The 21605-nt window shown below is 41.8% G+C and overlaps 1 protein-coding gene across 2 annotated transcripts in view; it reads left to right on the top strand.

Moving 5' to 3' along the window:
- Window positions 1-849: 849 nt before the first annotated feature.
- 1700011L22Rik (RIKEN cDNA 1700011L22 gene) overlaps window positions 850-21605 on the top strand; it is a 38234-nt gene continuing 17478 nt past the window's right edge. The window contains exons 1-2 of one of the 2 annotated variants that reach the window (XM_011248492.2): window positions 850-1293; window positions 20120-20196. In XM_011248492.2, coding sequence (XP_011246794.1) covers window positions 1061-1293; window positions 20120-20196 — 310 coding nt within the window. In that variant the 5' untranslated portion in view covers window positions 850-1060. The remainder of the gene's footprint in view (window positions 1294-20119; window positions 20197-21605) is intronic. The other variant, NM_026315.1, reaches the window with a different exon arrangement.

Raw genomic sequence — 21605 nt, 5'->3', positions numbered from 1 at the left:
GTCTGGAAGTCAGTATTCTGCTAGCAGCCTTCAGATGAAGACATAGAACTCTCAACTCCTCCTGCACCGTGCCTGCCTGGACTTTGCCATGCTCCTGCCTTGGTGAGAATAGATTGAACCTCTGAACCTGTAAGCGAGTCCCAATTAAATGTTGTCTTTATAAGACTTGCATTGGTCATGGTGTCTGTTCGCAGCAGTAAAACCCTAACTAAGACAGGAAATGTAGGACAAATAAACCCTTTCCTCCACGACTTGCTTTTTGGTCATGATGTTTCAGCACAGCAATAGAAACCCTATCTAAGACAGTGGATCTGGAGAAACCTGGCTAGGCAAACATTAACCAGGTACAGAGCAGTTATGGAGGAAGGACTCCTGAGTTCTGAGTTCTCAGCCTCAGAGTTCAACATGACATAGCCACTTCCTTGATTCTTAACCCTGGCAGTTCTTTACCGTGCTCAGGAATTGGCTTTTTAATAACCCTCCAAGCTAATTACATCACAACCTGGGTGGTGTCTGGGGCTCCTTGTTATTTTAACAGCCCCAAATGACTGTCCTGCCATCAGCCAGCAGGCATACCACTGCTCTGTGACACACAAAAACTGTTCACTAACCTGTTGTTAGCATCACAAACAGCTAATGTTATTTTACCAGCCTTCAGAGCCTAGGTCCTCAGTGAGCATCCTTCATCTCTGGCTTCTACAGCCTAAGCCACCATCCTTAAGGTATACCATATTATGTCAATACCAATAGGCAAATAATTTTGCCTAGTGTCTTCTTGCCATAATTATGAAGCAGTATTTTTCTTAGATCAATGGCTCAAAGTTTTATAGCTTACAAATTAGCGAAAATCCGTGTCCTTGGAGCAGACATAGGCTTTGTGGAACTTTATGACCTGTTGCTTGGTAACTGGACCTACGACCACTCTGATTCTCTCTGTGAGCTGTCGGGCTTCAGAAGTCTAGTCAGCCCAGTCAAGAGCTTCCTGCAACTAGGAGGGAATGAGCGCCTCGCTCTGCCCAGGGCTTGAAAAGCTGTTGCTCACAGCTGCCCGCCCATAGCCATGACACACTTCTTGTACTTGACTCCAGAAATCCTGCTTCCCTTTAGCCCTCTCACTTCTACAGAGTTCGAACTGATCAGACGCAAGGCCCAACAACTGTGGCAGGATGAGACACGGTGGTCTGCTTCTTCCATGACAACCTACTCAGGGAGTTACCGGGAAAAGCAACTGGACGAGGCCACCTGCAACCGGCTGGCCCAGAGAGTAGGCCAGCCGCAGTTTGAGTACAAACCGTAAGATCCCTTTGTTGCTATTCAGAGACAGGTGCTGTTTGGAAAGGGTGTTATAGAGGTCAGCCACTTCAAAAGTGTTAACACATCTGCTTCCCTGTGTAAATGTCACTTTCCAGCTCAAAGTATGGTCACAACCCAAATTGGTATTACTTATTACTAGAAGATATGAACACCAGTGTTTGACTAATGTAGATATTTTTTGTCTATGAACGTGTTTCTTAGTTTATTTGTTTATTGTGTATGTTTCTGGTCATATGGGAAGGTCAGAGAACAGCTAACAGGATCAGTTCTCTGATCAGTTCCTGGAACCAAATTCTTGTCTTTGGATTTGCTCTCCTCACAGCCGTCTCTCTGTCCCTTCCTCCTGTTTAGACAGGGTACCCTGTTATCCCCGACTGGCCTGAAACTCCTTCTGAAGCCCAGGGCAACTGAAAACTCTGGGTCCTCCCACTTCCACCTCCTTAGCACAGGACACACAGGCATGAGTTGCCAAACCCAGTTTCTGTGTATGGTTATGGGATCGGCCCACAGAGCTTCCTAAATGCTAGGCCAGCATCTACCAATGTCCTTGTGCCTAAAATATTGTTTTCTGTAGTCTTTCTCTTTGTGGAAAGCTGGCAAGCCAGCTGTCGCTGTATACCAGAACATATGTGTGCCTAAACGGGCTGTCGCTGTATACCAGAACTTACAGGTGCCTACAGCAGCTGAGCCCAAAAGTATTTCCAAGGGTTTATTGGGAAGCCAGGCCCTGTGATAGGTCCACAATCAAAAAATAATTCCAATTCTGTTTCACAGCTGTAAACACTCAGCTCACAGAACGAGCTTTCAACAGGTTCCGGAGAAGAAGGTTTGGTGTAGTAAGACCTTCTGGAAAGATCCTAGAGAAGCAAGCGTCCCCCATGGTGGGGGATGGGAAAACACACCACTCTGAAGAAAGACACATGGAACACCTGCCCAGGTGCCCACACACCAGAAGGGTGACAGGTAGCTCAGGCACATGAGAGGAGAGCGTAAGTCAGAACCCATGATGACATCTCCCCCTTGGGGTATTACTTAGTAAATATGCAGATTCTGGAAACTTCTTTGAACATAGTTTGGATTATTGGCTCCAGTCCTGATGTAGGAGCAACCCATGCAGAGCTCTGACAAATAGTAGTTATGGGATTGGAGAGATGGGTTAGTGTTAGGAGCAGTGGCCGCTCTTGCAAAGAACCAGAGTGCAGTTCCCAGCACTCGTGTGGGGTGCCTCCCAAGTATCTGTAGCTCTGGCTCCAGGAGATAGGATGCCATTTGGCCTCTGTAGGCACCCACATGTATGCAGGCATCTCTCCCTCCCCTCTCTCCCACTCTCCCCCAATACAAATAAAATCTTGAACAATATATTAGTTATTTCACCTTCCATGTCTTCCCAAACCATGAAAGTCAAGTGCATGATCTAGTTCCCCTAACACTCTCTGTAGTAGCTCTCTGGCTTGTCATCCCTTCAGTCAGCTTCGGAGGTTCATTCGATGAGCTGAGGCTGTTGGGGATCCCCTTGGCTAGGTAGAAGGATCTATATACATTACTGAGGTCTGCTCTGAAAACACACGGATTCCACACAGACATGCAGCAAAGTCACTCTTGGTTTTGTTTGTTTATATTTAATAGACTTTAAAAGGCAGACATGTGGCACGCGGTGAAAGTGACACAATTCTGACTTTGTCTCTTACACTCATGAAGCTTATCTGGATGTTTGGGGAACCTCACTAAATATATCCATCGCTCAACTGCCGTTCTACCAGACGCTAAGAAGCAGCAGCGGGGGTGGGGGTGGGGGCAGACTGTGTTCAATTGCAAAGTACCTGCATGCTGTATTATTTCTGTTTTTAATCTTTTTCTTTACTAGTTTTAGTCCAGAGGAGAAATGCCTTCTAAAGTTCCAAGCAAAAGCTGTTTGATTAAAAAAATTGTGAAATTGTAGAGAGGCATTTTTTTAAAGACCCTTATAAGCTCATCCCTTTAAAGGTTCTACAGGTGTGGATGCTCAGCTCACTTACAGGAACTGGCTTACGATGCAGCGAGGGTATCAGAATAAAAATGAAAGCACTCATTTTAAACATATTAAGGCAGGAAAATGCTGGCTTACATAGAACACAATAGTCTTCACTCATATTGTTTACCCTGTATCTGCCATGGCATCCTGAGCCACAGACCATGTGTTCTGAGCTTTAATTGTCAACTTTGCCACCGTTCATCTGATGGGAAAGTCTCAACAGAGGAACTACTAGCTCAGACTGTGGGCATGTGTGTGAGGAATTTGCATTGATTATTAAGTGATTATTAGCCATCAGCCCACTGTGAACAATACCATCCCTGAGCAGGCTAGCTAAGCATGAGCCCGTAAGTGAGCCAGCCAAGTGAGCCAGCAGGTGAGAGTCCTCCACAGTCATGCACCAGGTCCCTGTTTTGAGTTCCAGCCCTGACTTTCCTTGATGAATGGACTGTGACTGGAAGTCAGTGTAAGGTGTGATAAACCCTTTCCTTTCTTTAGATGCATTGGTCAAAGAAAGTATTTTATTGCAGCAAGAGAATGAAATTGGCGTGCCGCATGAGATAAAGCTAGGGGAAGCCCCAATCATTCCATTCTGAAGCAACTTTAATTCATAAAATTCATAATGTGCTGGGGGGACAGAGATGCGTACTAAGGAGCTTGCACTAATCCCAATTGTCTGCACTGCATTGCATTTTGGAGGCACCAAGACAGTGTGTAGTGTCACTATAATTTGCTGTTGTTTTGCAGTGGTGACATTAAAACCTTGCTCCCACTAGACAGATCCTGAGCTACAGCCCTAGTCCCTTGAGTGTATACTTTAAAGTCTTGAAGCTGTGCTCATTCACTAATCAAATATTTATTTAGGTCCTACTATGTTTAAGATCTTAAATTAGATGCAGTAGATCTAAAAACACATGACCCTTCCAAGAGCTTGCTCTTAGATGAGGGAAAAGCCATCAGGAAACATGAAGCATTAGTATTGAAGGGAAAAAATAAGGACTGGTCCTCTAAGCAAAGCTGGTGACAGTGTCTTGCAAAATGAAACAGTTTTATTTTATCATCCCCCAACCACGTTCTTAGGTATTTCCTTAGGAGCACAAGAACTTAGTATACATCTACACAAAACCAACATAGAACCTTTATGATCCTTTTCCTCATAACTGACATAAACTGGAAAGAACCAATAGGAAAATACATGAACTCTGCTACATCCATACAATGGAATGCTATTCAATGATTAAGAGGAGGAGGAGGAGGAGGAGGAGGAGGAGGAGGAGGAGGAGGAGGAATGAGGTTATCAGGCTATGAAAAGCTATGGATGAGTCTTAGATTCGTATGTCTAACCTAAAGAAGTATGAAAACATGCAACTTGCAACTTGTAAACAGCAGATGCATACAGTCCATAGATCAGTGTTTCCAGAGGATGGGCAAGAGATGAAACCTGCTGACTTTTCAGGTCTGTGAACTTGTTGCATGTAACGCCATAACGGTGAACACTAAACATTAAATATTTTGCCAAAACACATAGCACTCCATAGCATAATGAGTAAACTTTATGTAAATTAAAAAGACATTTAGGGGTTTGAGAAGGCTAAGAATAGGATAAAGAACTTGAAAAGGAGTCTGAATATATTGTGGCTATTTAAGATAAGCTTGTGGGGCGTGTGATGGAAGGCTGATCTCGGTAACTTTGGAAGTCGGTAGGGACTGTGGAGAAGAAAGCTGCACGGAAGCACAGGTTTATCGCTGGCACAGTTGTTTCCCACTGGGTTTGAACAGCAATTCTGAAACTACTATCATTCAAGCCAGAATCCAACAGTTCAGTAAATGGGTGACTTTTATTGGAATGGGAAGAAAACAGTAACGAACAGGATCTAGAAATGACCTCTGTTATTATGATCAAAATTAGATCCCTGTGTAGTGTTATATACTTAGAGATGATATGTGGAAATAGTTGCATGTATGCATCTATACACAGGTTAGTGTACATTTCCTTTTTCTTTGGAAGAAAACAGACTCTGCTTAGCTCATATCAGTGTAGAACTTGACACAGAAAGGCCTTGAAGCAATGCTTTGCAAGAGCAGGCACACTGAGTACCCTGATTTTGGTTCCTGCTAAGTATTCTCCAGTACAAAAAGAATGAGAGTTACATAGAGACATACTGATTCTCAGACTCAGTCAGGTGGTGGACCCAATGGTCATGGAGCATGCAGTACCAGAAACTGTTAAAATGCCAAGAAGTGAAGATGATGGGGACAAAGGAAACTTCCAGATGGAACATATCAAGGAAAGCTGGAAGATACTCAGGAAAAATAAATCCAACGTAGCAAATAAATAATCCACAAGTCTATACTCAAACAAATGACTGAATAAATACGTTAGTGGGGAAAGGACGGAGTTCCCATACAGAAGAGTGTCACATTATTTGTGTGACTGTTCTCTAAGAAGATGAGAGTGACTCACTGTTCAGTGTGAGATGAGTGGATATGGAAAATGAGAAGAGACACTTTACAAAGAGGAAACCCAGAAAGCATGATCTCACTGTTTGAACCAGCTGACCAAAGTTAATGTCAACAATGACAAGCTACATTGTAATCTGTATCACTGCTATGATGTGTAATGAGGCTGGCAGCTGACTTTTATGTTCTTCTTGCCCAAAATACATCACCTTCCTGAAATTGTGAGGAGAACATGCCATTCAAGAACATCCCATAGATCAGCTAACCAGCAATTCTGTTGTCAAGGTCATGAAAAAGGAAGAGCCTAGGAAAATGCTATTGCCATGACACACACAGGGAGCTGCCATTGCCATGACACAAACAGGGATGTGGCTATTGAATGCAGTGAGGGGGACGCCGAGACAGAGGAATGGCGTTTTGGAAAATTCAGGAAATCCAAATGAGATAGAGATGCTAGGCAATTGTGTGTCAGCGTTGGCTTATCAGCATCCCAGATAAACTACACGGACATAAATAATGACCATATCTGGGTGTGGGTATATGGCCTCTCCTTGTGATAACAGTACAATATCTTGCTAATCAAAAGCTAAACTAAGGCTGGGTATAGTGAAGTCCTGGAGTAATCCTAGCACAGGGGAGGCAGAGGCTATCCTGACGTTCAAAGTCAACGTGGACTAAAAGCATCAAGTAAATAAATAAATTCATGCATGCATAAAAATGTGTTCTAAATTTAACTTAAAAAAAAAAGGAAACAGAAGGCAAATGGGTTTGGCAAGTGACAGACAAAGCTTCATTTGCAGAGTATATGATAATCAAGGAGGGAAATCAGAGCACCAACAGCAAGATCCACGCAAAGCTCCTGGAAGTAAAAGGGAACAGAGATGGCGGTCGTAGGCCGAGCCAATAACCTCTCATGCAGCAGTCGCTACAGTAGTTGCTTCTCTCTGTCCGAGCAGGGAGACTGAGACTGAGGTGAAAAGTTTAACACCACGTATGTTAGCAGACCCTTAAAAATTAAAATTGTGAATAAATTTTTTCACAATATTTATAAGGCCCACATAAGAAAAACTAAAATTTTGATGCAAGAAATTATAGTATAACTTACTAAATACATTCCATGTGGATAAAAAGAATTAATAGCATCAACTCAACAGGGGTCTTGGTTTTTTTCCTGATCCTGTGATAAAATGCTCCGACAAAAGGAACGTAGAGGAGAAATGGCTCACGAGTCCACATTACGGTCCATCACTATGGGAAAGTCAAGGCAAGAGGAATTTGAAGCAGCTTGGCATAATCCATAATTCAAAGCAGAGAGAGAATAAAGGCATGCTTGCTTTCTAGTGCTCAGTCTTCTCTCTGTATTTACGCAGTCCAGGATCCCAAGCCTAGGGAGTGGTGATGCCTACAGTGGGTACAGCTAACACAGTGGAGGTAATTCCCCCCAGCCATGCTTATGGGTCAAGCTGACTTAGACAGCCCCTCATTAAGGTTCTCTTCCAGATGATTCTAGATTATGTCACATTGGCAAAACTATCGAGCACAATGTGTGTGTTCAATGCAACTTCAATTAAAGTGTCCCAGCAATTTATTTTTTGAGCACCCAAAAACTGAGTCTAACACTTACAGGGAGAGGCAAAACAGCAAGAACAAATAACACATATTGTAGAGGGATATATTGGAGGACTAATATTATTTGTCTGCGATAAGATATGTACGGTAACAGTACATACATACTAGTATGTGCATATATACATAGTACATGGTGCTACTGAAAGACCAGACAAACAGATGCTCTGGACAGAACAAAGCCCCGAAATAAATGCACACAAAGTTTTATTTGTTAACCTTTGGTAAAGAAGCAAAGATTATTTTAAAGAATGTTAGAACGAATGAACACCTATGTACAGGGGCAGGGGATCTAAACATAGACAAAAATTAACTTAAAATGGATGATGCTCTAAATGTAAAATGGAAAACTATAAAAATTTCCAGGAGATTAAAGCCTAGATGCCCTTGTGACTTAGAGGGAACACAATGAAATAGTTGGTGAAACTGGACTTCATTAAAAATTTTAATTACTTTTTAAATTTTTTTGAGATTATAATATAGTTTCTGCCCTCTGAAGCCTCCCATAAGCACCCTCGTTGCTCTCTTTCAAATTCATAACCTCTTTTTTATTGGTTGTTTTACACACACACACACACACACACACACACTCCTTAAATTCCTACATACTATCTGCTTGATATATATATATATATACACACATATATATATATATATAATCATACATCACGTTAATGAGACATTATGGGTGTGGCTTCTGACATTCCTAGGAGACACAATCCAGCAGAAAACCCCTGTTTTTCTGGTTCTTACAATTTTTCTGTCCCCTCCTGCTGAGCCTAAGGTGTGGGAGTTGTATATATCCATTGAGACTGGGCTCCACTACTCTGCATTTTGATTGGTTGTGCTTTTCTGTAATGCAAAGAGAAGTTGCCTTGATGTTGGTAAGGACTATGCTTAGTTGTTGCTATAAGAACAAAGAGGAAAGAGAGTGTAGTTAGGGATTATGTTTTCAGTAAAGCAGTGGTTGTATGTTCTCTTCCAAGATCCATGACTTTATTAGTCCTGAGAAGTTGGCTAGGTTTCCAGTAACAGGCATGATTTACCTCTTTTTCATTGAGTCTTAAATCCAAGTAGAGAGTTGTTGATTACTGACAAGGTATTCGTGCCACTAACCCTTGGGATTATTGTGCTGTGCTGGTTCTTGGTCATTAAAAATTAAAAATTCTCTAAAGAATACAATATCAAAAGAATGAGAAAAGGAGCCACAAATGGGGAGATCGAGTTGAAGGGTCTATTCTGGTAGGTCTTCTGATTGGTGTATCCAAGATTTAGGAAGCGTAATGACAATGTTTGATTTTAAAATGCACCAAAGACTAACAGATACCTTATCAAAGACACACAGTAAATAAGAATGTGAGTGAGTATATGTGCTTCATTTCTATGTTATCAAGGAAGTACAATCAAAATGACAATGAAATTCCCCTACACTTCTTAGAATGATCAACATCTGGGCTGGAGAAATGGCTCCCACATTAATAGCACTTGGGCACAATCATGAGAACCAGAGTTCCGATCCTAGAACCTATGTAGCATCTGTATGTATGTATGTATGTATGTATGTATGTATGTATGTATGTATATGTGTGTGTATGTATGCATGCATGATTCTGAGGCAGGCACAGATAGGATCTCTGAGGCTTCCTGGCTCTAGCCTAGCTGAGAAAGTAAGAAAGTGCAGGCCCTAGGTTCAGAGAGAGAGAGCTTGTCTCAAAGAAATTGGCAAGTGATAGAAAAGGAAGCCCTCTTCTGACTCTAGTGTGCACAAACAGGCATGAACACTCATGCACACGAGCAGTCCCACACCCGAGGTCATAGCCACTGATGAACATGAGAGCATGGAGCAGCTGGAACTCTCCTCTATGGAAATTCAAAACAGCATGGCCGCATGGAAAATGGTTTGGCAATTACTTGGGAAACCAAACTGTATCACTTCTGTAGCATTTGGCAGTAATACTCTGTGGCATCAATCCAAAAGAATCAGAAACATGTCCGTACAAAAACTCACACAAATTCTTTATGGTAGCTTTATTTACAGCCACCAAAACCCGGAGGGAACTGCGTTGTCGTTCTACAGGTCAGTAGTAAACTGTGGTGCACACATACAACAGAATATTACCCCAGTGGTGAAGAGCAGTAATCCAGTCCTGAGAAGATACAAAGAAATTTATATATATTACTATCTGAAGAAAATCTGAAAAGGCTAGATACCCTGTATGCATAACTAATTGATATCTGGAAAAAAAAACCAAAACAAGACTATGAGGTCAGTAAACGCATCAGTGAATTCCACAGGTTGTTAAAAGAGGTGGGTAGAAGGAGTTGGAATACCGAGGTTACTTTAGAACAGCAAAAACATTATATGTAATAGTATTGAAGGATGCAAACATTGTACAGTAGAGCAAACCCATGGAGTGCTCACACCCCTATGGACTGTGGGTATCTCCCATGCATCAGTTCTCACAAACGTGCAGCTCTAGTGAGGAGTGTGAGTTATTGCAGAAATTGTGTATGCGCTGCAGAGCACTTCCCTCAGCCCCATTTCCTGGTGCTATGTTTAGATGCTCCGACTAAGGCAACTGAAGAGAGAGAGGGTTTACTCAATATGACAGTTATGGTCAGGAAGTCAGGCACCAGCTGGTCACATGGCACTCACAACCTGTAAGGGAGGAGTAAACCCATGCTGGTGCTCAGTTCCTACTCTCCAGTATTTATCCAGTTCAGTATTCCAGCCCAGGGAATGGTTCCACCCACTGTGTGCAGGTCATCATACTTCAATTCATATATCATGAACACACACCCAACACTTCCAGAGGCCTGTCCCCAAAGTACTTTTAGATTCTGTCAATTTGACAGTCAAGACTGAATTATATGGGAAATCTATGCACCACTCCCTCCCCCCGCTTTTAAAAATTAGATATTTTCTTTCTTTCTTTCTTTTTTAATAAGATATTTTATTTACATTTCAAATGTTATCCCTTTTCCTGGTTACCCCTCGGAAAACCCCCTATCCCATCCTCCCTCACCCTGCTCACTAACCCACCCACTCCCTCTTTCCTGTCCTGGCACTCCCCTATACTGGGGCATCGAGCCCTTATCAGAACCAAGGGCCTTTCCTCTCATTGATGTCCAACAAGTCCATCCTCTGCTACATATGCAGCTGGAGCCACGAGTCCGTCCATGTGTACTCTTTGGTTGGTGGTTTAGTCCCTGGGAGCTCTGGGGGTACTGATTGGTTCATATTGTTGTTCCTCCTATGGGGCTACAAGCCCCTTCAGCTCCTTCAGTTCTTTCTAAAGCTCCTCCATCAGGACCTTGTGCTCAGTCCAATGGTTGGCTGAGAGCATCCACCTCTGTATTTATCAGGCACTGGCAGAGCCTCTTAGAAGACAGCAATATCAGGCTCCTGTCAGCAAGCACTTGTTGGCATCCACAATATTGTCTGGGTTTGGTGTCTGTATATGGGATGGATTCCCGAGTGGGGCAGTCTCTGGATGGTCTTTCCTTCAATCTCTGCTCCATACTTTGTCTCTGTATCTCCTCCCATGGGGATTTTGTTCCCCCTTCTAAGAAAGACCAAAGCATCCATAGTTTGGTCTTCCTTCTTCTTGAGCTTCATTTGGTCTGTGAATTGTATCCTTGGTGTTCTGAGCTTCTGGGCTAATATCCACTTATCAGTGAATGCATACCATGTGTGTTCTTTTGTGACTGGGTTATCTCACTCAGAATGATATTTTCTATTCCATCCATTTACTTAAGAATGTCATGAAGTTATTGTTTTTAATAGCTGAGTAATACTCCATTGTGTAAATGTACCACATTTTCTGTATCCATTCCTCTGTTGAGGGACATTTGAGTTCTTTCTACCTTCTGGCTATTATAAATAAGGCTGCTATGAACATAGTGGAGCATGTGTCCTTATTACATGTTGGAGCATCTTCTGGGTATATGTCCAGGGGTGATATAGCTGGGTCCTCCTATAGTATTATGCCCAATTTTCTGAGGAACCACCAAACTGATTTCAAGAGTGGTTGCAATTCCACCAGCAATGGAGGAGTGGTCCTCTTTCTCCACATCCTCTCCAGCATCTGCTTTCACCTGAGTTTTTTATCTTCACCATTCTGACTGGTGTGAGGTGGAATCTCAGGGTTGTTTTGATTTGCATTTCTCTGATGACTCAGGATGTTGAACATTTCTTTAGGTGTTTCTCAGCCATTTGATATTCCTTAGTTGAGAATTCTTTGTTTAGCTCTGTACCCAATTTTTAATAGGGTTATTGGTTTCTCTGGAGTCTAATTTCTTGATTGGATACTAGCCCTCTATCAGATGTAAGGTTGGTAAAAATCTTTTCCCAATTTGTTGGCTGATGTTTTGTCCTACTGACAGTGTCCTCTGCCTTACATATGCTTTTTAATTTTATGAGGTCCCATTTGTCAATTCTTGATCTCAGACCACAAACACTGATTGGTGTTCTGTTCAGGAAAATTTCCCCTGTGCCCATGTGCTTGAGGCTCTTCCCAACTTTCTTTTCTATTAGTTTCAGTGTGTCTGGTTTTATGTGGAGGTCCTTGATCCACTTGGACTTGAGCTTTGCACAAGGAGATAAGAATGGATTAATTTTCATTCTTCTGTATGATAACTGCCAGTTGAACCAGCACCATTTATTGAAAATGCTGTCTTTTTTCCACTGGATGGTTTTAGCTCTTTTGTCAAAGATCAAGTGTGTGGATTCATTCCTGGGTCTTCAATTCTATACCATTGATCTACCTGCCTGTCACTGTACCAATATCATGAAGGTTTTTTTGTTTTTGTTTTTGTTTTTGTTTGTTTGTTTTTATCACTATTGCTCTGTAGTACAGCTTGAGGTCAGGGATAGTGATTCCCCCAGAGGTTCTTTTATTGTTGAAAATAGTTTTTGCTATCCTGAGTTTTCTGTTATTCCAAATGAATTTGAGAATTGCTCTTTCTAACTCTATGAAGAATTGATTTGGAATTTTGATGGAGATTGCATTGCATCTGTAGATTGCTTTCAGCAAGATGACCATTTTTACTATATTAATCCTGTCAATCCACAAGCATGGGAGATCTTTCCATCTTCTGAGTTCTCTGATTTCTTTCTTCAGACACTTGAAGTTCTTGTACAGATCTTTCACTTGTTTGATAAGTGTCACACTGAGATAGTTTATATTGTTTGTGACTCTTGTGAAGGTTGTCATTTCCCTAATTTCTTTCTAAGCCCATTTATCCTTTGAGTATAGGAAGGCTACTGATTTGTTTGAGTTATTTTTATATCCAGCCACTTTGGTGAAGTTGTTTACCAGCTGTAGGAGTTCTCTGATGGGATTTTTGGGGTCACTTAAGTATACTACCATATCATCTGCAAATAGTGATAACTTGACATCTTCCTTTCCAAGTTGTATCCCTTTGACATCCTTTTGTTGTCTAATTGCTCTAGCTAAAACTTCAAGTACTATATTGAGTAGATAGGGAGAGTGGGCAGCCTTGTCTAGTCCCTGATTTAGTGGGATTGCTTCAAGTTTCTCTCCATTTAGTTTGATGTTGGCTACCAGTTCACTGTGTATTGCTTTTACTATGTTTAGGTATGGGCCTTGAATTCCTGATCTTTCCAAGACTTTTAACATGAAGGGATGTGGAATTTTGTCAAATGCTTTTTCAGCATCTAATGTAATGATCATGTGGTTTTTTTTCCTCTGAGTTTGTTTATGTAATGGATTACAATTGATGGATTTCCATATATTGAACCATCCCTGGGATGAAGCCTACTTGATCGTGGTGAATGATCATTTGATGTGTTCTTCGATTCGGTTGGCAAGAATTTTATTGGGTATTTTTGCATCAATATTCATAAGGGAAATTAGTCTGAAGTTCTCTTTCTTTGTTGGGTCTTTGTGTGGTTTTGGTATCAGTGTAATTGTGGGTTAACAGAACGAATTGGGTAGTGTTGCTTCTGTTTCTATTTTGTGGATTAGTTTGAAGAGTATTAGTATTAGGACTTCTTTGAAGTTCTGATAGAATTCTGCACTAAACCCATCTGGTCCTGGGCTTTTCTTGCTTGGGAACTTTTAATGACTGCTGCTATTTATTTAGAGGTTATGGAGCTGTTTAGATGGTTTATGTGATCCTGATTTAACTTTGGTATTTGGTGTCTAGAAAATTGTCTGTTTCATCCAGATTTTCCAGTTGTGTTGAGTATAGGCTTTTGTAGTAGGATCTGATGATTATATTTTTAATTTCCTCAGTTTCTGTTGTTATATCTCCCTTTTCATTTCTGATTTTGGTACTTTGGATATTGTCTATATGTCCTCTACTTAGTATGGCTAAGGGTTTATCTATCTTGTTGATTTTCTCAAAGAACCATCTCCTGGTTTTGTTGGTTCTTTGTATAGTTCTTTTTGTTTCTACTTGGTTGATTTCAGCCCTGAGTTTGATTATTCCCTGCAGTCTACTCCTCTTGGGTGTATTTGCTTCTTTTTGTTCTAGAGCTTTCAGGTGTGCTGTCAAGCTGCTAGTGTAAGCTCTCTCCAGTTTCTTTTTGGAGGCAATCAGAGCTATGAGTTTTCCTCATAGGACTGCTTTCATTGTGTCCCACCAGTTTGTGTATGTTTTACCTTCATTTTCATTAGATTCTAAAAAATCCTTAATTCCCCCCCCCTTCCTTCCTTCCTTCCTTCCTTCCTTCCTTTCTCTCTCTCTCTCTCTCTCTCTCTCTCTCTCTCTCTCTCTCCTTCCTTCCTTCGTTCCTTCCTTCCTTCCTCCCTCCCCCCCCTCTTTTTCTTTCTTGACCAAGTTATCATTGAGTAGAGAGTTGTTCAGCTTCCATGTATATGTGGGTTTTCTGTTGTTTATGTTGCTATTAAAGACCAGCCTTAGTCTGTGGTGATCTGATAGGAGACATGGGATTATTTCAATCTTCTTATATCTGTTGAGGTCTGTTTTGTGACCAATTATATGTTCAGTTTTGGAGAAGGTACCATGAAGTGCTGAGGAGAAGGTATATTCTTTTGTTTTAGGATGAAATGTTCTATAGATATCTATGAAATCCATTTGGTTTATAACTTCTGTTAGTTTCACTGTGTCTCTGTTTAGTTTCTGTTTCCATCATCTCTGTCCATTGATGAGAGTAGGGTATTGAAGTCTCCCACTATTACTGTATGAGGTGCAATGTGTGCTTTTAGCTTTAGTAAAGTTTCTTTTATGAATGTAGGTACTTTTGCATTTGAGCATAGATGTTCAAAATTTAGAGTTATTCTTGGTATATTTTTCCTTTGATGAGTATGAAGTGTCTTTCCTTATCTTTTTTGATAACTTTTGGTTAAAAGTCTATTTTATTTGATATTAGAATGGCTACTCTAGCTTTTTTCTTGGGACCACTTACTTAGAAAATAGTTATCCAGACCTTTACTCTAAGGTAGTGTTTGTCTTTGACACTGAGGTGTGTTTCCTATATCCAGCAAAATGCTGGGTCCTGTTTACGTACCCAGTCTGTTAGTTTATGTCCTTTTATTGGGGAATTGAGTCCATTGATGTTAAGAGATATTAAGGAATAGTGATTGTTGTTTCCTGTTATTTTTATGTTATTTTTATGTTTATGTGGTTATCTTCTTTTGGGTTTTTTGAAAGAAGATTACTTTATTGCTTTTTCTAGGGTGTAGTTTCCCTCCTTGTGTTGGCATTTTTCATCTATTATCCTTTGTAAGGCTGGATTTGTGGAAAGACATTGTGTAAATTTGATTTTGTCATGGAATATCTTGGTTTCTCCATCTATGGTAATTGAGAGTTTTGTTGGGTATAGTAGTCTGGGCTGGTATTTGTGTTCTCTTAGGGTCTGTATGACATCAGCCCAGGATCTTCTCCTTTCATAGTCTCTGGTGAGAAGTCTGCTGTAATTCTGATAGGTCTGCCTTTATATGTTACTTGACCTTTTTTCCCTTACTGCTTTTAATATTCTTTCTTTGTTTAGTGCATTTGGTGTTCTGATTATTATGTGTCAGGAGGAATTTCTTTTCTGGTCCAGTCTATTTGGAGTTCTATAGGTTTCTTGTATGTTCATGGGCATCTCTTTCTTTAGGTTTGGGAAGTTTTCTTCTATAATTTTGTTGAAGATATTTGCTGGCCCTTTAAGTTGAAAATCTTCATTCTCATCTACTCCTATTATCCGTAGGTTTGGTCTTCTCACTGTGTCCTGGATTTCCTGGATGTTTTGAGTTAGGATCTTTTTGCATTTTGCATTTTCTTTGTTTTGCCCATGTTCTCTATGGAATCTTCTGCACCTGAGATTCTCTCTTCCATCTCTTGTATTCTGTTGCTGATGCTTGCATCTATGGTTCCAGATTTCTTTCCTAGGGTTTCTATCTCCAGTGTTGTCTCAATTTGGGTTTTCTTTATTGTGTCTACTTCCCTTTTTAGGTCTTGGATGGTTTTATTCAATTCCATCACCTGTTTGGTTGTGTTCCCCTGTATTTCTTTAAGGACTCCTACCTCTTTAGCAGTGTTCTCCTGTATTTCTTTAAGTGAGTTATTAAAGCCCTTCTTGATGTCCTCAACCAGCATCATGAGATGGGGGAGGGGGGAGAGGGAGAGGAAGAGGGGGGGAAGGGAGATGGAGAGGGAAATGGGAAAGGGGACCTCCCTCTCTCATCATTTGCACCCACGGCTGACTTCTATTCACTTCTGTCCACTCTCATCCAATCCCATGTCTCCTATTACTCCCAACCTCCAACACTTCTGCTCACCCCCAAAGCTCCCACCCCCACAATGCTCCAACCCCCAATATCCCATAAACTTTATTTACTCCTGTACAGTCCTGTTCAGAAAACTATACATTACTGACAGATAACACACAACCTCTCAGTAGATGAAGCAATAAACCATTTACATGCATTGGAAGACTGAATATCGCAAAACTGTCATTCCTCCTAATTTATAGATCCTGTGTAATTCTGATAGTCTCTTTTTCTTACAAATTAACAAAGTGGTTCTAATGGTTACATGAAAACAAAAAGTGCTGTGGTACAGCCAAGATATTCTTAGCAAAGAATCAGATATGCGAACCTATTCTGCAGATAGAGCACTCCATTGTAGTTTTGGAAGAATAAAGTTAAACCAAGTAAATATACCAGGATAGTAGTGTGACACAAAGATAGATCAGCAAACAGGTCAATGGAGTGGAAGAAAACAGGAGCAGAGATGGCTCAGTATACAGTGTGTACTGCTCTTGGGAAGGACCTGGGTTCAGTTCCTAACACATGAACTGAAACTCTGCCTTCAGGGAATCTGACACTGTCTCCTGTCTGCCCCAGAATTGCATGCACATGTGCAAACTCACACTGGGACATCATATACATAACAACAATAAGGTAAACCTCAGCAAAGGAGTCAGAATAAAGATCAGAAATCAAGCTATGCCTATAATAAGTGCTCGATTTATAGAAGAGGTGTCAGTGAAAGTCTGTGTTCCCAGCCTAGCTTGTGAGTTAAAGACATGGTAGCCATGAAACATTTGGTGTTAATGTGGAGGCTACCTTGATGGCAAAAAGAGATCTTTAGTTTTATTAAGTGTGTGTGTGTGTGTGTGTGTGTGTGTGTGTGTGTGTGATGACCCAGGAGGTAAGGCATGTGTGTGAAGGTTAGAAGACAACTTTGTGGAGTCATATCTTTCTTTCATATTTACATGGATTCCAAAAACTTGTCCTGGAAAAAAAATGACTTAAAAAGAGACACAAAGAGCACTGACCCCAAGGAAAAAGTTAGTTAAAGTTAGATACTTTAAAATTATGTTCTGTCCAACCAGCCGACCACCTGGCATATACAAAAAAAGCCTAGCAAAAGCATGACATTTTAAACTCAGAGCCCCACGAATGGCTCACAACTATTTTATACACAATATGGAGAATAAGGTTATAGTTCATTTCCTTGCCAGACCTAGAAGTGTTACAATGTAGAAGAACAGTGTTGTGAAGTACAGGTAAAGATGTGTGCAAGAGTCCGTCCATAAATAGGGAGGAAAGCACAGCAGTACAGACCCTTGAAAACGTCATTGAGTCTCACCTAGCACTGATGCTGGTCTATGACCTAGCAATCCCTCTCCCACGTATCTGCTATCTGAGTCGCATTTCCACGTGTATACCAAGGGACGTGTATCCATGTACTCCTGACAACATTGTTCATAACAGTCCCCTCCCTCCCAAAAAAAATGGAAAAGAAAACCTAAAAACAACCCCCACACCCTGAACACAGGAAAAACACAGGCTAATTCCATGGCCGCCTCTGTCTCCTCAGAAGTTTGGTCCTCTGAGATTTAGTTCATTATCAGCATGGCGGCACGAAGGCAGACACGGTGCTGGAGGACCTGAGAGTTCTACCTTTAGATCCAAAGGCAGCAGGAAGAAGAGAGAGCCACTAGGCCGGGCTTGGGCTTTTTAAAACCTCAAAGCCCACCCCCAGTGACATACTTTCTCTAACAAGGACACACCTCCTAATATTGCCACTCCCTAGCAACCAAACATTTTAATCTATAAGCCTAGGCAGACCATTCCTATTCAAACCACCACATCCCACTCCCTGGTCCCCATAGGTTTGTAGCCATATCAGAATACAAAAATGCATTCAGTCCAATTTCAAAAGTTCTCATAGTCTGTAACAGTCTCAACACTGTTTAAAAGTCCAAAGTCCAAAGCCTGTTCTGAGACTCACAGCAGTCTCTTAAATGTAGCCCCCTGTAAAATCAAAATTGAAAGCCAGATGACATACTTCTAACATACAATGGCACAGGATATACATGACCATTCCAAAAAGTCAGAAGGGGAGCAGAGTGAGGAAGCACGGGGCCAAATCACGGCTGGGCAAACTCCAACTCGCTATCTCCATGTCTGATGTCAAAGCTCTCTTCAGATCTCTAACTCCTCTCTGCTTTGTTGCCTGCAGCACACTTCAGCAGACATCCCACAGCGCTGGCATCTCCAGCATCCTGAGGGCTCTAGGAGTCACCTTCATAGCTTCATGCAGAGGCCTCTCTAGGCTTCCATGCAAGGACACTCCTGATATTTGCCTGGCCTCAGTGGCTTTGTTTAGCTGCAAAGGGAGATTCCATGGCCCCTTTCTTCTATCCTTGTCTGGAAATCCAGAACTATGTCCCCGAAGCTGTCAAGTTCTGCTGCTTGCTGGGGCTGGAACATGGCCTTGTGTTCAATTACGTCTTCACCAGCTTTCTGTCTTCAATGGTTTTCCTTCACTGCCTGAACTATTCTTTAATTCCTTTTCACAAGTCAGAAGCTTAGCTGGGCGGGTCCTGTACTGAGGGTACCACTCCCTTTATTCCATTTAGCATCAGGTTTTCCCTAATCTGTTCATGTCCTCGAGCACAGGACTTGGCTCCATTATGCTTCCTGGTGCCCTCTGTCCTCAAACTGTACATTTTGTGTTTTTTTCTTGCTCAGCTTGCTCCTTTTCATCCTAGATATGCAGAAAAAAAAGGTGTATTCTATAATTCCAATAACATAATTTAAAATTTCTTGTGTGTGCAAGAGTTTTGTTCTCACGTATGTGTATTGTACCTGTGTGCCCAGTATATGCAGAGGTCATAAGAGGGCACTGACTCAGCTAGGACTGCAGTTACAGGTGATTGTGAGCCGTGGGTGCTAGGAATCAAACCTGAGCACTTGAGTGCTCTTAACTACTGAGCCGTCTCTCCATCCCCTTATATGATATTTTAAAACTAACCAAAACACAGTATTTGTTGGTGTTTTAAAAATAAAGAAAAAGGTGGTATAATATAATAAGGGACTATTCCTACGGAGGTCAGGAGACTGGTTCCCTGTCTGTGTCAGAATCATAAAGCCGAAACCTACTGAGAGAAAATCAGTGGTGCTGAGCTCAGAACGCACATTTGAAGAATCAGCAGCCTGTGGTGATTCTGTTGCTCTCCTGGGGGTAGGAGAAAGATGTAGGGTGGGCTTCCAGCCTGTGTCTGCAGGATGAGTAGCTTGTCTCTGATGCAAATGCGTGCACAGTAGGAGCGTTCCAGGACTCTAGTTCACTTCAGCTCCACTCTGCGTCTTCCTCGCCTCTGCTCCAGGTGCCCAGGGTTCTAAGCCCCTCCTTCCTTCATCAAAGGACCTTCAGTTAGTCGCCATGAGATTGTGCAGGCTGAGAGACAATCTTTCCATTCCAGGCAGAATGCGCCATCTCTCCTAAAAAGCCAGAGCTTGCCGATAAGGAATGTCATCTCTGAGTTCAGGGAAACTGAGTTACAGATGTATTTCAAAGGATAGACACAACATCTGTGAGTCCCCACATTACCCCACTGCCATTAAATTTTATTTGGAAACCAATGTAATTACTGTAATCTTTCTTATTCCATGCATAGCACTTATCTTATTTTGAAAGCACTCCCTGGAGAAACACTCATAAATCCTGCTGAAGTAATTATGAACTTAATGTTTGAGCTTTGCAGGCAGGGATGAAAATGTTACCCTTTTATGACAAATCAGAGCACAAACAAATCCCTAAAGACTGTGCAAAATTTCAGCTTGGGTTGATTTAATGGGACTATGGGGTGAGGGCGAGAGTGCAGAATGAGGAGACAAGCAGCAGAACCTTGAAAACCCAAAGGAAATTTAAATCTGTAGGCTCCGGGTGATCGGTCAGCCTCCAGGTGTGTGACTTGTCTCTCCCTCCGGCTTTCTTTAGAACACCATTGCCAGGCAGCTCTGCCTACAACACTCTACCCGGCCACGCTGGTTCCCAAGAGGCTGCAGATGGCAAAGGTCAGTCGGTGATCAGTCCCTTCTCCTCTACTTAACTGAGATAGACTGGTGACTGCAAGCTGTGTACACTAGGTTATACAACAGGATGCTTTGATAAGTGTTCATATCACAAAGGTATTATTGTGATAATGTTAATCAAGTGTGTGTGTGTGTGTGTGTGTGTGTGTGTTAGATTTAATAGGTATCCCTCCACCCCCACCATAGTCTCATGTGTTTGAAAGTTTGGCCTAAAGAAAGTGACACTATTAGGAGGTATGGCCTTGCTGGAGAAAGTGTGTCACTGTGAAGGTTGGCTTGGAGGTTTCCTAGTGCTCAAGCAGTGTGACACAGATTCCTCCTTGCTGCCTGCATCAAAATGTAGAACTCTCAGCTCCTTCTCCAGCACCATGCCTGCCTGCATGCTGCCATGTTTCTCCACCATGATGACTGACTACTTCGAAACTGTAAGCCAGCCCCAGATAAATGTTTTCTTTGAGTTGCTTTGATCATGGTGTCTTTTCACAGCAACAAAACCCTAACAGTGTGTGTGTATATGTGTGTGTGTGTGTGGTGTTATGTGTTTGTGTTAGATGTGTGTATGGTGGGTATGTGTCCATGTGTATGTGTGTGCATGTATGTGGTATGTGTATAAATTTGTGTGTGGTATATGTATACGTATTTGATTGTATATGTATGTGCATGTGTGCATATGTGTATGGGCTATACATGTATGTTTGGTATGTGCACAGCCAGCATGTATGCAGAACCCTGGCATCTCCTCTGTTGATGCATTTTCTATCTGTGGGGCACCCACATGAGCTAGCTCTGAGGAGTGGTGAGCATGAGGAGTACTGAGGTCCCTGTGGGTCAGGAGAGGTGCTCTGCAAGTGACAAGTCCCCAGAAGCTCCCGAGAAGACATTTGGGAGAACACCTGAAACAGGAAGCAAGAGCCAGGATTCTTTGCTGAGCTCTAGACCCTGGCTGGTTTGGGTTCTTGCCTCTGCTCCTTGTCCCTAGCTTCCCTCAGTACCAAGATTCTGAGTAGATTCAGAGAAAATTAAGACTTTTGGGTGGCCAGAGACTCACTTATTGCTCTCTCCTACCCCATGAGAAAATGCCAGGCTGAGATCTTTCTTGGCACTGAGCAAGTGAAATGGCTTTTCTGGATCTTCAGTGTGTCGGCTGTTGAGTCATCCATTTCAGTGATGTGCAGGAAGTTTCCCCTTGGGTGTCTAGGCTCCCACAAAGATGTTATCATCTGTGGTTGGAATCCATGTGTTTACATCAAGCTCTGCTCAAATGTAATGAGAGAAGAATCCCATTCTACCGTCTTTCTGCATCTTTCTCCTCTACTTCCAGACTCCGGGGTATGATCTATGTGGTTTGCACTTGCCTCACAAGGGACTAACCATGTTCTACTCAAGATATA

This window comes from Mus musculus, chromosome 8 (assembly GCF_000001635.26).
Source record: "Mus musculus strain C57BL/6J chromosome 8, GRCm38.p6 C57BL/6J".
NCBI lineage: Eukaryota > Metazoa > Chordata > Mammalia > Rodentia > Muridae > Mus > Mus musculus.
The sequence above is the reverse complement of the archived record's forward strand: the minus strand, read 5'-3'. Positions and strand labels throughout refer to the sequence as shown.